The sequence below is a fragment of the Martes martes genome (assembly GCF_963455335.1).
Source record: "Martes martes genome assembly, chromosome: 7".
Taxonomy (NCBI): Eukaryota; Metazoa; Chordata; class Mammalia; order Carnivora; family Mustelidae; genus Martes; species Martes martes.
Window position 1 is genome coordinate 114,494,333 of NC_137894.1, and position 16,361 is coordinate 114,510,693.

Sequence of the window (16,361 nt, forward strand, 5' to 3'; positions counted from 1 at the left end):
ACTGAGCCACCCAGGTATCCAGTTTTTCTTAACATTGTGAGGACAAAGTAGGAGGCTGGCAAATAAAAGCTCGGGGTCGACATTCAGACTGTGATGTGTATTTCTAGTGTTTTACCGGGGTTGATTTCTGTGTGTGGCAGGCGAGTATAGGGGCCACGCTTAGCGGCCTGAAATCTACCTAGAAGCATCTCAGGTTTTGCATATATTTCTCTTCATATCCCGGCTTCAGTAAACTGTCTCCAGACTTGGGTACGTGGCACTAGAGGCAATAACAGAACCCAGCCTCTGAATGCTCCAGACAAAATAATGAACAAGAAAGCACATTCTCTTCCTCCTTTTAAATATTTGAATAAAAATGTGAGGTACCACTTTGGGGTAATGCAGCCAGTCACCGTGATTCTTTCTAAGGGCCGGTAAATAAGAATTTAAAAAGCAGCATTAGGGCTTTATTAGTGGGTTATCCAGCAAATGATTTCTCTTGATATGTTGGTCCACATGTCAATATTCTTACCTTTCAGCTTCACGTGAAGGACCTGAATGAGACCATCCGTTACATGTACGAACACAAAATGTACCAAAAGGTATAATCAGCACTTGGGGTGGCCCGGTGGGGAGGAGTGTGAGGAGGGCAGAAGACGCAGAGCCGACCCTCCCCATGACACCCCAACTCCAAATGGCAGTTTTCTGGAGAGTGTCCTTGTGATCAGTCTTGACCACTGGTTTTCCAGGATTCACCCTTAGTGACTCTAGGGCTTTAGCTGGACCCCGCCTACAGAGTTTGACTCAGAGGCCTGGGGTGAGGCTTGAGAACTGGACTGAGTTGACGCTGACTCTAATGGTCTGGGGACCACTCTTTGAAGACCACTGTTCTTAGCATCGACTCCAGTTTGGGAGCCGCTGGGGAGGAAAACACCACCATCTTATTTGGCCCCGGCCCGTCCCTGTAGCAGCCTTTATACAAACTGAATTGTCTGAACACATATGGGATAAAAATGTGGAAATTGGCCTGCCGCATGGTCTCCCTGCATTGGATGGAGGAACGGTTCTCTTAAGCATTATCTGTGGCACGATTTGCCGTGCATCATTTCAACTAATAGATCATTTTAGTCTGTTAGGTATGGATAGATTGGAGTCCTTCTGGTTTGTCTGACAACAACTTCTATAGCCTCCGGCAGCAGCCTCTCCCAACAGAGATCTCTCCCAGAAGCAATAGTAAAAGACCCTTAAGAATGGGTGAGAAGAGTGGGCAGGGCCAGAGTAGCGTCTGTGTGAGGTCTGTGCCTGGCCAGGGTGTGAGGTCACCTGTCTTGTTCGCCTCACAGATGGTCTTCTACATTGAAGCCTGTGAGTCTGGGTCCATGATGAAGCACCTGCCAACTGACATCAATGGTAGGTGGTGGGAGCACTGGCCTCTGAGCCAGGCTGGCTGAGCAGGTTGCTCGGCGGCACAATTGGTCATTCCCCGATTCTGCCGACGCGAAGAACCAAGTGGTCTATAGAAGTAGGGGCCTAGGGCAGCCCCTAGGAGTCGGGGAGAAGGCTTCCCTGGGAGCAGCTCTGGACCTCTCTTCAGTATTAGTGGTCCAGGAGTAAAGAATCTGATGGAAGCCTCATGGTCCTCTTCCAGGTCTGGTGAAGCTACTTAAGTCCAAGATCACGTAGTCTTTGGACCAGCCTTGCGATGCATTGCTTACTGGCTGCTGATCATGGGTAGTTGACTTACCCTCTTTGACCCTCAGTTATCCCATCTGTAAAATGGGGATAAAGACAGTGCCTGTCTGGGGGGAGAGGTGCATTTTAAGTGCTGACATTTGCCTGGCACCATTCTGAGCCCATAAGAGCGAGATAGTAAATGGTGGCTATTACATATGTTCAGTCAAAGTGTTCGTTCAGTAGATGGTAATTTTCTCCAGAAATGAAATTAGATACATGTTCTTTGAGTTTCCAGAGCCATTAAAATCTTTCAGCGTTATTCTAAAATTGCTTGGCATCCTACTGAGCATGTGTGCCTGCTTATTCCTGCAGAAAGTGTCTATGGACCAGCTTCTCTTTTCTTCCACATTTAATTTTAGACAGTTTCTGTAACCAAACTCACAGGGCTGGGTACAGTTATGCCCTTGTGCCTTCCCGGTGCTGGTAGCTTTGATTGCACCCAGGGAAGAGGGAAGGGCTCACACAGCAGGTGGGACCCACAGTGGAGAACGGAGTGTGACGGCTGGATGTCTTAAATCCCTGCTAGTTTATGCGACCACCGCTGCGAACCCCAGAGAGTCATCCTATGCCTGTTACTACGATGAGAAGAGGTCCACATACCTGGGGGACTGGTACAGCGTCAACTGGATGGAGGACTCAGATGTGGTGAGCCCTCAGGGGTCTGGCTGCACCACCGAGGCCCAGCCGTCGGCTCTGATGGTCAGAGGACTTCCATGGTTTCCTCTTTGCAGGAGGATTTGACCAGAGAGACCCTCCACAAGCAGTACCAGCTGGTGAAGTCCCACACCAACACCAGCCATGTCATGCAATACGGGAACAAGGTGAGGAGGGCCGTCCTCTGCTCCTGCTGATGGCGGTGGAGCCTCGGGCCGACTCCCTGGGAACGTGTGGCTCTGCATCCTGGGCATCATGCCTGGGCTCGTATCAGACCTTGCCAGGTTCCCCCTTGCAAAGTTGTGAGACTGGGGCAAGCTGCTTCTCCGAATCTCCATTTCCTCCTGGGTCAGAGCTTTAGCATACAGTTAAAGAAGGTTGTGTATCAGAAACCCTCAGCAGGCCTGGCGCATGGTAAGAGGCTGCTGAATTGAAAGCCTCTGCGAGTTTTGTGGTGTTGCTTCATAGGGCCCCACACCCTACACGCTGCAGCTCATTACCTTTAACTTTGGGCTAGAATTTAGGGACTTCCAGCCCACTCCACCCCAGCTATGTTCAGAAGCGACCTAGTGGTTAAATGGGTGAGTTTATCAGAGCTCTCTGGACAGAGGTCACAGCAGGTGGCTGCTGAAGGCTTGGGCCTTGTGTGTCACCCGGGGAGGCAGGGGGTAGGGGGGTGCAACCCTTGTGATGTGCAGAGGAGGTGTTTGTGCACTTGTCCATGTGACCAAACACCATTCCTCATGTGGCCTGCTACCATCTGAGCGCTCACTGGCTGAGATCTGTTCCTTGGATGCAAACACTGTCCTTCTGGAAGGCCTTGTGAGCCAGTCAACCCAGCTGCCTCCAGCTCCTCATGGGCAGAGTATGGACCGGAGCCTGGGACTCCGCAGGGTGGGCAGAGGCCATGAGATGTGCCCTCAGGATGCCCTGGGCCGGGCAGGGCTTCTGAGTAGTAGTGGTGGAGCAGGGAGCAGAGAGAAGGCAAGGGAAAGGTGACTCCGAGGAGGTGGGATCAGAGGTGGCACAGCCCTGGCTGCATGGGACAGGGGAGGGGGGCATCTGGCCCCCTTTGCCCTGGGCTTCCTGTGTGCCTTGTGATTTCTTCCGCACTGGCCGTTCCTGGTCTTGGTTGAAGAGCTGTGATGGGTCTTTTCCAAACCTTATGTGTTCATATACATTTATGTGAATTTCATTTTTGTTTTAGAGATTTTTAGATTATTTTTGGTTCTTTTTTTTATTCTTTTTTTTTTCCCGGTTTTATTTATTTATTAGAGAGAGGGAGAGAGGGAGCACAAGATGGGGTAGGGTCTGAGGGAGAAGCAGACTCCCTGCTCAGCAGAGAGCCCGATGCGAGACTTGATCCTGGGACCCTGGGATCATGACTTGAGCTGAAGGCAGACGCTTAACCGACTGAGCCACCCAGGAGCCCCGATTGTTGCCTGGTTTAAGAACAGAATTGCTTGCAGCATTTCTTTCTCCTGTTGGGGTCCAGTCTGGAGTGACCTGTGCAGGCAGCAGAGCCTGGCTAATGCGCCCGTTTGGCCCTGACTGTCAGCCAGCCTGGCCCTCTGTGGCTTAGCTCTGCCCCGCTCAGTGGACCCAGACCTCAGCTGTAACCTGTTCTTTGTGCCCTCCTGCTCCCAGGTGCTGGGGCCCAGTGGGTGAGCATGGGTAGGGCAGCACGACCCAGGGTTGCTGCTGGCTGAAACGACCCTGGTCCAACCTCTGTGTGACGAGGGAGCAGTGGTTGCCTTTCATACATGGCAGAATTAGCAATTCTCCTACAAAGGAAGCCAAGTATTTTTGAAGTTCATCATTGGTGGATTTCAGGGGCTCGGATGTGTTTTCTTGCCTCCCTGCTGAGGGCCAAGTGTGCATTTCCAGGCCTCACCTGTGGCCCTTCAGTGGTCCTGAAACCACGTGGCGTGAGCTGTGAGCCTTCCACGGAGAGGCAGGACCCAGGACACATCTGGGGCGTGTGCTGCTCAGACTGGCTCTCTCCCTTTCTCCTCAGTCCATCTCCACCATGAAAGTGATGCAGTTTCAGGGAATGAAACACAAAGCCAGCTCTCCTATCTCCCTGCCTCCGGTCAAACACCTTGACCTCACCCCGAGCCCTGAGGTGCCCCTCACCATCCTGAAAAGGAAGCTGATGAGCACCAATGACCTGCAGGAGTCCAGGAATCTCGTGGAGCAGATCCACAGGCATTTGGACGTAAGTAGTGGTTCAAGGAACCATTTCCTGCTACTGCCCCCAGCCTCACCGGGCTGCCTGCCTGAACTTGGTCTCTGCCTCCTGATGGTTACCCAGTACCACTTGGAGCTAGGTGACAGCACTCTGGGGCCACCCCTCCCGCCACATGGGAGTATGTGGGGAAGGAGACTAGCCTCTGTGCTCCATGTAACAGAAAAGTAAGTGAGCAGAGCACTAGCTGTTTTCATTCTTCGTTAGTGAACTGACCTTGACCTCTTTGGTAGCAGGCAGCAGATGACGGGCTGTCTCTCTCCTATATCCTGCCAGTAGGTCATGGCATGTGGGCCTTGCCCTCTTTTGTACCTGGTTGCTTAGAAAACATTTTAATATTGCCACTTGGTGAGTTATTAGCTAATCGTGGTTTTTTTTTTTTAAATGCAATGTACAAAGTTTCTGCTGCCTTAGGAAATCATAGTTATAGCCTCAAATTCTTCCTTAAAATGTTTGAGCAATCTTACGATTACTGAGTTTGTTTTTAGTAGCTCATCTGATTGTTTGGAAGTGGCAGAATCGTGTTTCTGGTTCTAGCTGCACATCTAGAAGCCCCTGGGGAGCAGGCTGTCACTGGGCTCCCAGGTGGAGGTGGTCTCCTTCAGTGGCACTGGCTCGTGGTGGTGACTCGCCAGCCTCACAAGCACGGTGTTCAGGCATTCAAGAGCACAGCCTGTGTTTTCTAGGAAAGATAACATCTCTCTGATCCGGTTTAAATTCCTGTCTCTAGTAATCCTGGCAGCCGGTGTCTTTGCTGGTCTTAGTGTAATACAGAGGTCCTCCTACTTGTTGGTCTGGGACCTCTTTATGGTCCTACTAAAATTTTGATTCCAGAGTGGTTGTGTTTAAGTGGTGTTCTGGTGATATCTGCTGCATCAGAAATGAACACTAAGATTTTGAAATTAATATTTTAATTATTAATATTATTTAATTATTTAATATTTCTGATTAAGAAATAACAAACCCATTTTGCAGTGAGGTATTTTTTTTATTCATCCTTTGGGAAGGAAACAGTGCCCCTCCCCGTACCCCTCTTTCTGGTGGTTTCTGGACTAGATGGGCAAAGGTGCCTGTGAACACACAGCACCATTCAGGGGATAGCAGTCTACTCTGGGGCACAATTTCTACATCCACCCCTTTTCTCAGAGTGGGCCAGGCCTGCTGTTCAAGGAGATAGATTTATAGGTTTCTGTCGTGTCAGAAGACCCTGAAAAGGCAGGCTATTTCTCAGGGTTTCTGGCAATTACCAGAAGTTTCCTATGCACATCTCTTGCCTCCTGCAGAACACCTCTGTTGGCATCTATTTTATTTTATATTTTAAAGATTTTTATTTATTTGAGAGAAAAAGTGAATGAGCATGAGCAGGGGGAGGGACAGAGGGAGAAGCAGACTCCCTGCTGAGCAGGGAGCCTGATGCGAGAGCAATCCCAAGACCCTGGGACCATGACCTGAGCTGAAGGCAGACACCTACCCACCTGAGCACCCTGGGCGCCCCTGTTGGCATCTATTTTAACATGCTAGGTGAGAAGCCGCATGAAGAGATGTCTGACAGATCCAGGGTTCCGAGAGAGACTGCGTGACATAAGGCACATTTTTTTTTTTTTTAAATTTGACAGAGAGAAATCACGAGGCAGAGAGGCAGGCAGAGAGAGAGGAGGAAGCAGGCTCCCTGCAGAGCAGAGAGCCTGATGCGGGGCTCAATCCCAGGACCCTGCGATCATGACCTGAGCCGAAGGCAGAGGCTTTAACCCACTGAGCCACCCAGGCGCCCCCATAAGGCACATTTTGAAAACGTGTGTCTCCACAGGCAAGGCATGTCATCCAGAAGTCAGTGCAGAAGATCGTCTCCTTGCTCACCAGCTCAGATGCTGAGGCCGAGGGGCTGCTGTCGCGGAGAGCCGAGCTCAGGGCACACGAGTGCTACCAGGCCGCCGTGTCCCACTTCCGCACACACTGCTTCAACTGGCACTTGTCCACGGTAGGCTGGGGCCCGGGGCCACCCCATACCACCTTCTCTGGGCCCACAGAGCCCTTCCCTGCGTCTTAAACCCCCAAAGCTAAATTAATATTGGCCACTGGAAATCCCACAAGGTGCATGGTCTTCTAGAAGGTTCCATCCAGGCTCAGGATACAGTGTACTCATTCAGAGGCCTTTGATGGGGACAAGAGGGGGAGGGTCAGCCCGATCACTGACCACGAATGCTGGCCCCAGACACACTCAGTTGTCCAGTGGGTAGGAGTTTACCAGTTGTGGCCCAACTCCCTCCCTGTGTTTGACTGATGGGATGTTCCTTCTCTCCCACCTTTGCAGTCTCCCTGCCCCACCCCCTCCCTCACCCCAGTCTGTTTTGACCCCTCCCCGACATTGAGTTTCGAAGTCAGGCCCTGTAGAACGTCGGGTTGGTGGTCAGCGCCATGTGATGCCGGGAGCCTTCTAGGGAAGGGGTCAGCAAACCGGCCCCCAGCCCGATCCTGCGCACAACCTGATTTTAGAAATAGTTGTACCAGAACACAGCCGTACTCTGACTGTGGCGTGGTTTCTCTGGCCACTTTCATACTCGCAGACTCCAGTAGTTCACACAGCCTGCAAAGCCAAAAATGTTTCCCATCCGGCCCTTCCCAGAAGAAGTTTGCCAACTTCTGCTTTAGAGCCACGCTCTTCCTGGCTGTAGTTACTGGCCTCGAAGCGCTGCTTGAAGTCACATTTAGATCAATTAAATTACTTCAAATGAAATGCAGCGGGAAGCTCGGTTTCTTAGCCGCTGCAGCCACATTTTGGGTGTTCAGTAGCCACACGTGGCTGGTGGCTACTGAATTAGAGAATTTGATAGAACATTCCCATCACTGTAGAAAGCCCTGTCGGGCCATGGTGTGTGCACCTGGTCATGCCTGAATACTTCAGAGATGGGGCCCTGGGCACTTTGAGGTGGCTCTCCATTATTTGGAAGCTCTCAAGTTTATTTTGTCTTGTTTTTAACTTTGTAAGCAAAGTGCTTTTCTTACTTGATAATAAAGAATGTCCCCCTTATTTAATCAGTGCTTTGTCTTCTGGTGCCAACTCTTTTGCCCTCTGGAATCACACAAAGCAGATCGCCTCCTCCTTCCCCCTGAATGTTCTCACATTCCCCGGAAGGTTTTGCAAGATAAACATTTGCGGTTATCTTAGTCTTTCCCTGGGGCCATCTGGCTTGGCATCCATTTCCCATCCCACTCTCCTCTGTGTGTTCCTCCCAGAATAGGTTCCCAGAGCCAAAGCCAGGTGGGCAAGGGGGTGGGGGGGTTCCTAGTAAGACAGGGGAGCGGGGCCACGGTGGGCCCTCCGTTGGGAGGCCTGAGCTGGTACCGACATGCTCTTGGAGGCTTGCTAGCCCCCAGGCCCAAGGGCCTTTTTCACGGGAGGGAGCCCATAAATCATGCCAGGTTACTGAAAAGTGGTCCTGGAGAATCCATAAACCCTGAAAAAAGGTCAGGGACCACAGGTCAAGGTGCTTTACGCCTGTAACCACAGAAGTGTGGGATATTCCCAAGTCAAGAGGTGATAGGATGGTGAGACGATGGTGTCTGACTGTCTTTTTTGGTTTGTTTGTCTTTAGTATGAGTACGCTCTGAGACACCTGTACGTGCTGGTCAACCTTTGTGAGGAACCTTACCCGATTGACAGGTGAATGCACATGTGGTCTGTGGGCTCGGTGTCCCTTTGCAAGCCGGCAGGAGCAGCACTTCTAGCTTCTCTGCCAGCGGCTCCCTCTCACGGTCGAGGAACTCAGGCTAGATGCTCCCTCCACGATCCCTGTGGGGCGAGTCTGTTGTCAAGGATGACCTGTTCTAGATTGGGTTGTTTGGGATCATTTCTCCAGACATGACATGGGTCACCAGCCTCTTCTTCCTGCTTCTTACAGAATACGGTTGGCCATGGACAAGGTGTGCCTTCAATACTACTGAAACACTGCCTTCCTGATGCTTTTCCACGAGTGAACACTGTCCCTCACAACGTGTGCTCAGTCGGAAGAGGGGGAGCCGGCGGGAGGCCGCCCCAGGGGCTCCGGGCTCTCCTAGGGAATGCGGTCGGGCCACCCACCCTGCGGGCCTCACCTCCTTCCCCAGCTCTTGCAGGTCCTGTGTGCCGCTCCAATAAAACTACACATTGGCCTGGGTAAAGCTCAGTGTGGAGAAAGGTATATTTGCTTTTTGAGGAGGTTTTTGGGCTCATTTGTTTCCAGGAGCAGGAAGTGGACCCAGGGGGCGCGGGGGGTTCTGCCGCTGGTGAAGGGTTCTGAGGAGTTGGAAGCTGGAACCTCTTGAGTCTCCAGAGTGACTGTATCAAAGAGGGATGGAAGCCCCAGATGGAATAGTATGTTTAGGAAATACTTTGATTTTTTATTGTTTTTGTATCTTTCTTTATCAGCAGTGGGCAAGGCTTAAAAAAAGCAAGATTTATCACTGAACCTGAGCATTCATTCCAGGCCCCTGACTTGGCCCCGATGCTCCTGGCCACAGCTGCCGTTCCCCTCCCCCACCCCGCTGTCCCTGCCCCTCTGTGCTCCCGGACTCTTCAGCCTCCTGTGCCTTTGTGACCTGCTGGTCCTCTTGCCCCAGAGTGCTTTTCCCTCATGGGATAGATTCTCAGGGTGTATCTCAAGGGCCACTTCGCCCTTGAACCTTCTTCAGCTTCTTCCTCTTCCCTCCCACCCTCCCACCCCCATGCAAAGTCTTCTCTCCCGTCTGTCTGTCTGTCAGATGGGGAGGGGGTGTCTCAGCTCCCGGGGCGCAGAGCTGCCTGGCTGTTTCCCTCGGCCCGGTGCCCCATGCAGGGAGGGACTCCCAAGGGGCTTGCTGAAGACGGGTCAGTAACACGAACTACATCCATGCAGTGGAATAGCCTAGAGAAAAAAAAGGAACGAGGCACCGACGCCCGTTAGGACACTGAGTCAAATCACTGAAGACCATGCGTTGTACGAGTCCGTTTACGGCTAATGTGCAGAATAAGCCGGTCTGTGGAGACGGAGGGTAGCAGGCAGTGGGGAGAGCGGGCAACGGGGAAATAGTGATTGCTGATTGGTACGCAGGTCTTTTGGGGTGATTTAAAGTGTTTTGAAATGGATTGTGGCAGTGGTCACACAACTCTGAATATACAAAAGGCCACCAAACCGTACACCTTAAGTGAAATTCTGTGGTTTGCTCCTTATATGTCAGTGATGCTGTTTTTAAAAATAAGCCATAGAGCCTGGTGCTGTTTACGGAGATAGATAGACACAGAGAAAGCAGGTGACCCCACCTGAGTGTTCACCCTCGTGACCCCGTCTTTATTTCATGAAACATGTCTTCTTTAGCAACAATTGATGCCTTTAAAGTTTGGAGTTAAGGATTAGAAGTTGGGACACTGGCCGGTAGGCTTATGTCTGTGAGAGATTCCAGGTGATACTTCGGTTTCCAGTGGGTCATTTTTCATCATGGATTATCCTTCCTCAGGGAGTTGGGCTTTGCGGCTAATCTCATGACTTCAGGGAAAAGAACTCTTAACGTCCTAAAGACTTGGGGACACTCTAGGGTTTTAGGTGACAAGTACAAGAAGCCTGCTGTGTCTTACCACTCATGTTCAACGATGGGCGAACCTGAGGGCTGGCTGATGATCAAAGAAAAGGAGGCACTGAAAAGGAGAATTGTGAAAGAAAGCTTTTAGGAGGCCTCAAGACACAGATGGTAGAAAGCTCTGTTCCTCTATTCTTATAAATTGTTAACCACCCTTGTGATCCTGCTTTTCTGGGTTCTCTGTAGAATGAAAGCATACTTATCTATTGAATAAATACAGAAGCTTGAATATTTGTGGTTCTAAAAGTCAAGAGTGGCTGTGTTTTGTTTCTCAAATAAATGATGATTTCTTAAGTCACAGTGCCGTGGCTTTTCTTCTCCTCCTGAGGTTCCAACAGGCCCCCAGTGGAAATGGGCTCTCTGTCCCTCCTGTTAAGTCCTTTTCTGTTCTGATTTCTAATCAGGTTGATCTTTCCATGTGTGTCACAACTGACCAGCAGTTTTTTTCTTCCTGTAATTCTATCCAAATTGTACAGACGTCTTCTGGCACAAAGTCACAACACAAAAATATTCAGGGCATAATGTGGCCATCCTTTCTCTTCCCCATAAATCTCAAATATCGATCTGATATTCATCAAGAACCCCCTTTCCCTACATTAACATACCTGTATGCAAATGATACTTTTTTTCTTTTTTACCTTTTCATTATAAAAACATAGAAAACCAAACATATTGCTTAATGAATTATAAGGGGAACATCCTTGTAACTATCACTAAAGTCAAGAACTAGAATTTTACCAGCTGTACTGTATTAGTTCAAAGTGCTCCAGAAACAGAACCAGTAGCATGTGTATACATATAAATTATATATATATATGTACACATCTATATATTTGGAGAGATTTATCTTAAAGAATTGATTCACATGACTGTGGAGTACTTAGTTAAGTCCAAAAGTCTGCAGACTGGAGACCTGGGTGGGGAGAGTCACAGTTCAAGTACAAAAGCTGTCTGCTGGTAGAATTCCTTCTTATTCAAGGAGGTCAGACTTTGCGCTACACAGACCATCAACTGATTGGATGGAGCCTACCCACATGGAGGATGATCTCTAGCACCCATTCCATGTTAATCCCATCCAAAGAATACCTTCACAACATCCACAGAGTAATACTCGACCGGTTATTGGCACTGTGGCTCCTTGCACATCGACACTTAAAACTAACCACACCAGCCACTCAGAAACCCCTCCTGCTCCATCCCTGTCACAGCCCTGCCCCCTGCCCCCACACCCCCTCTCCCCGTATTTGTGGCTTTATCATGTGTGCATCCCTGGACACTGGTTCACTCTTGCCCACTTAACAAAAACGGTAATGCCTCTCACATGAAAAAATGCTCAGCATCACTCGGCATCAGGGAAATACAAATCAAAACCACAATGAGTTACCACCTCACACTGGTCAGAATGGCTAAAATTAACTCAGGAAACAACAGGTGTTGGCAAGGATGCGGAGGAAGGGAAAACTTAAACTGCTGGTGGGAAGGCAAGCTGGTGCAGCCACTCTGGAAAAGAGTACGGAGGTTCCTCACACAGTTAAAAATAGAGCTTCCCTACGACCCAGCAATCGCACTACTGGGTATTTATCCCAAGGATACGAACAGTGATCCGAAGGGGCACCTGCTCCCCAGTGTTTACAGTGGCCATGTCCACAATAGCCAAACTATGGGAAGAACCCTGATGTCCATTGGCAGATGAATGGATAAAGAACATGTGGTATATCTTTTTTTTTTAAAAGATTTTATTTGACAGCGAGAGGGGGAACAAAAGCAGGGGTAGCAGGAGAGGGAGATGCAGGCTCCCCACTAAGCAGGGAGCCCGATGTGGGGCTCGATTCCAGGACCCTGGGATCACGACCTGAGCTGAAGGCAGATGCTTCACCGACTGAGCCCCCAAGGCCCCCCAATGTGGTATATCTATACACTGAAATAGGACGCAGCCATCAGAGTAAATGAAATCTTGCCATTTGCAATGACATGAAGGGAACTAGACGGTTTAATGCTAAGAGAAGTGTCAGAGAAAGACAAATACCATGATTTCACTCAGATGTGGAACTTAAGAAACAAAACAGGTGAACATAGGGGAAGGGAGGGAAAAATAAAATGAGATGAAATCAGAGGGGGAAAAACCATAAGACACTTGACTAAGGGGGAACAAACAGGGCTGCTAGAGGGGAGGGGTAGGGGGACAGGGTGGCCGGGTGACCAGCATGAAGGAGGGCACATGAGGTTATGAGCACGGGGTTTTCTATGCAACTGAAGAATCCCTGACCTCTACCTCTGAAACTAATATAACCCATGTTTTAAATTGAATTTAAATAATTTTTTTAAACAACGGTGTTGTCTTTTCACCTCCTTTAACCTACAGGTTTCCTCCCCATCTCTTTTCTTCCCAGTTTCTGTTGAAGAGCGAGGGCCGTTGGTCCGTGGAGTTTCTCACTCTGGGTCTGGCTGACCGCACGCTCTGGTGCCTCCCTCGCGTCCCTCTGCCCCCGGGGCTCTCACCGATGGGCAGCTGGGCCCAGAGGCTTGAGCAGACCCCCTCTCGGCAGGGCTGTTAGTGGGCTGTACTCTCTGCTCAGGAGGCGCGTTGGCGGAGTTTCGCTCCTTTCTGATCGTAGTTGTTGATGCTCGGTGCCTGTGTCCGTGAATTCGAGGGACGGCAAACAGGTGGAATTCTGGTTCTATCTGCTTGTTCTCGTTTACAAGCTGCAACTTCAGAAGGAGACATTTCCCTTGCCTGCTATACCCTTGGCATAGTTCATGTGGGAACGGCAGGAAAAAGACTCCATCTGTCCTCTTATTTACCCAGTTTTTGAATTGGTCCCCTTTCCTTCTCAAAAGGTGACCCAGATAGCTTTCTAAAAATCATTTTGGGGGCAGCTGGGTGGCTCAGTGGGTTAAGTGTCTGCCTTCGGCTCAGGTCATGATCCCGGGGTCCAGGGATAGAGCCCGGCATAGGGCTCCCTGCTCAGTGGGGAGTCTGCTTCTCCCTCTCCTTCTGCCCCTGCCCCTGGCTTGTGCTCTCTCTGTCCAATAAATAAATAAAATCTTAAAAAAAAAAAGATCATTTTGAACTCATGGGTGTGGACATGTCTCATGGGCTTCATCCCACTGTGCTCTGCCGAGGCCGAGGCAGTTCGGTCCCCCTCCAGCCCCCGTGCCCCTCCATCCCAGCCAATGGCACATCCCTCCCGCACCATGTCCAAGACGGAAATCCAGAAGCCCACCTAGGACTCTTTCCCCTCCTTCAATATCCTCCACCATATCCTGCCACTTCTAGCCCCTCAATGCTTCTCAGGGTTCCCCTGCCCGTCCCTCAATCCTCCCAATTCAGAAGTCACCTCCTCTCCCCTGGGTCAACGCACAGGCCTCAGCAGACCCCCTGCCTCCAGCCTGGCCCACATTCAGTTTCATCCCACGTGAGTGGAGACTCTCCAGACTCCGTGAGCTGCCAACCAGGACCATTCCTGGCCCGGTCTCATCTCTCACTTCTCGTTCAGCCTAACTCTTCAAGCCACCTTGAAGTGACCGGTTACCCTGAATACAGAACACTTCGATTTGGTTTTTCTGAGACTTTTCACTTTCTTTAGCTTCCTTGTCAAGAACTGCCAGGGTCTAAGGTCTGTACCCCACTAACATTCCAACAAGGTCACCCGCCACAGTGTCATGGGTGCTTGCAGGAGATCTGAGACCCCGGGGACAGACACAACACCCTTGGGATGCATAAGCTTCACATTTGCTTGGGGGTCTCCTGGTCCATCAGGGGCCCGGAGGGGGAGGTGGCAGCGGGCCCAGGCGGATGCTGGGGTCTGGGGAAACGCAAGCCTAAGGAAATCTAGATCTTCTTAAAGAGGCTGCTAGGAAACCCGCCCAGCTTTTGCCCTTATGGGAGACACAATCTTCTAAGGTGAGAGAGATTATTTCATTATACTGGTCAGGAAGAAACAAATCTGCCCTCTTCCTAGGTGGGAGAAACTCTACCTTCTACGGCTATTTGGATATTCCTGCACAGACGGCTAGAATAAAAGGTTGTCCGTGACTCTTCACCAGACATGAGACACACAAGGGCCCAAGGACTGGCTCCCGGCCGTCTTGCAGGTGTTCCGTTCCCTTCCGCTCTTGGCCGACTCCTAATCCTTCAAGAATCCAGCTCAGGACCTCCAGGCATTCTCAGGCTCCAGGGTGCCCTCCTTGCTCCACCTGCATGGTTACCATCCGCTCCCTCAAGCCCTTCAAGCTTCTGCTGTAGTCGCGCAGGTCACACTGAGCTGAAAATAGGCGCAGGGCTCGGCAAACCCCAGATGGGACTTCACCTGCTCTCCCTCTAGAGCGAAGACTGCCTTCATATAGATTTGGAAAAGGTGTCACTTCTGGGTGGACACGATCCCATGCCAGGGAGCAGCCTTGAGGAGCGGAGCCCAGACTGGATTTCAGTCCACTTACCACGTTGGCTGTGCAACCTTGGCAGTGAACGACCTCCCTGCGCATACGTGGGAGCCCTGAATTTATTTACCTTCTCAAAAAGATTTGAGGCTCCCCTTCCCTGTCCCCACCCAAGAGTTTGTGTTGTTCCTGCAAACAGCCTGGGAAATCAGAGTAGAAACACGTGTTTTCAGAGCGGGGACAGGGAGGCGGAGATGTTCTGTGACTTGCTAGGGCTTCCCCCTGGTCTGGAGCCCAGGTATCCCACCTGCTAGTGAGGTTCTTCCCACCCCATTGCAGAGCAGGTTTCCTTTCTTGGAAGCCAAACAGATGTCCGAGTTCCCCTCTGACTTCGGGCTGCATGGGCTGAAAGAGATGATTCCTAGAGAGCCTTCCTCAGAAAAGAATGTTCCCCCCTGCAAGCGTCACAGCTGGGTGAAAGGGGAAACCACTGCTGTGAGTTGGCTTTTTTTTCTCCCCAGCCCTGCTCCATGTAGCCTTCCTGTGAAGGAAGGGCCTGCCTCCTGCCATAGCTGCTCTCCACTTACCCCACCCTGGGGCAACTCCGTCCCGAAATCCAGCCAGCAGAGAGCAGACCTGGTGACCTCATCTGGCAGTGTGTGCAGACTTGCCGACACACCCTTGGTCTGCCCAGCTGGATGCCTGCTTTGTCTGTGAGTGGGGATGGGCAGAGGTGTTTCTGCTGTCCCTAGACAGCTCCCCCCTCCTCTGTCTGCCTCTCCTCCCCTTCCAGATCTGTCCCCTGGGCCCCCAGGAGAAATGTGCTCATAGCCAGGGCAAAGTGGGTCCACATCATTAAGGTGTCATGAGGCCATAGCAGGCCAGGCATCTTTAGGGCCAGTGTGAGATTTTTCTTGATGGGTGGGACCTCGCACCCAGCTGTCACTGGTAGGCCACGGGGATGGGGGAGCAGAAGGGCCAGGACGTGACCCAGTCTCTCTGCGGAAAGCTGGTGGCTTCTCTCATGAGCCGCTGGCCCCAGCTCCAGCCTCAGTCCGAAGGCTAGTAAAAGCAGAGGGCAGAGGACGCCAGACTGCCAAGGGGAGAGGGCACAGACCTCAGGGAGGAGACACGGATGAGCCCCCGTCATATGTCCCAGCCTTTGTCCTCGTCACTCTTGGACACACACATACATGCACAAATGCCCACCCAGCTCTGGACTCCTGACCCTCTGCTCGGGGCCCACAGAGAAGCCAGGCCGGTTCTGCCACATCTTGGCTCTGTCTGCCAGCCCAGCCCTGTGATGCTCACTGTGGCTGGCTGCCGCCGGCAAGTTCAACAGAGCTGGGGCCAAGTAGGCAAGACCTTGGTTTCCTACAAACAGGTCAGTGGGGATGCTGTGGGGGATGGGGAAAAAAGAGCCTTAGATTGTGGGGTCAGTCAGCCCTGAGTTCAAACCCCACTTTGGCCTCTAACTGGTGCATAACCTTGGTAAGTCCCCCCACTCTGTTATGCGCTGAATCGTGTGTTCCCTGAAGTTCCTATGTTGAAGCTCTAACCCCTAGTACCTCAGAATGTGACTGTGTCTGGAGACTCGGGGCCTTTAAAGAGGGGATTAAGGCTAAATGAGGTCAGGAGGGTGGGACCCTGATCTAGTAGGATGAGGTCCTTCTAAGCAGAGACACTGGGGATGCCCGGGCAGAGGGGAAAAAAGGCCATACCAGGACCCAGTGAGAGGCAGCTGTGAGCCCACGAGAAACCAATCCCACTGACACCC

At 51.2% G+C, this 16,361-nt stretch overlaps 1 protein-coding gene across 1 annotated transcript in view; it reads left to right on the forward strand.

The window, feature by feature from the left end:
* The window catches only part of LGMN (legumain), a 33,958-nt gene extending 25,165 nt beyond the window's left edge, over positions 1-8,793 (forward strand). Inside the window, exons 7-14 of the mRNA XM_080807350.1 lie at positions 519-581; positions 1,323-1,389; positions 2,240-2,358; positions 2,445-2,534; positions 4,385-4,585; positions 6,423-6,593; positions 8,209-8,276; positions 8,515-8,793. Of these exons, the coding sequence (XP_080663476.1) occupies positions 519-581; positions 1,323-1,389; positions 2,240-2,358; positions 2,445-2,534; positions 4,385-4,585; positions 6,423-6,593; positions 8,209-8,276; positions 8,515-8,557 (822 nt within the window). The 3' untranslated portion in view covers positions 8,558-8,793. The remainder of the gene's footprint in view (positions 1-518; positions 582-1,322; positions 1,390-2,239; positions 2,359-2,444; positions 2,535-4,384; positions 4,586-6,422; positions 6,594-8,208; positions 8,277-8,514) is intronic.
* Positions 8,794-16,361: the final 7,568 nt, after the last annotated feature.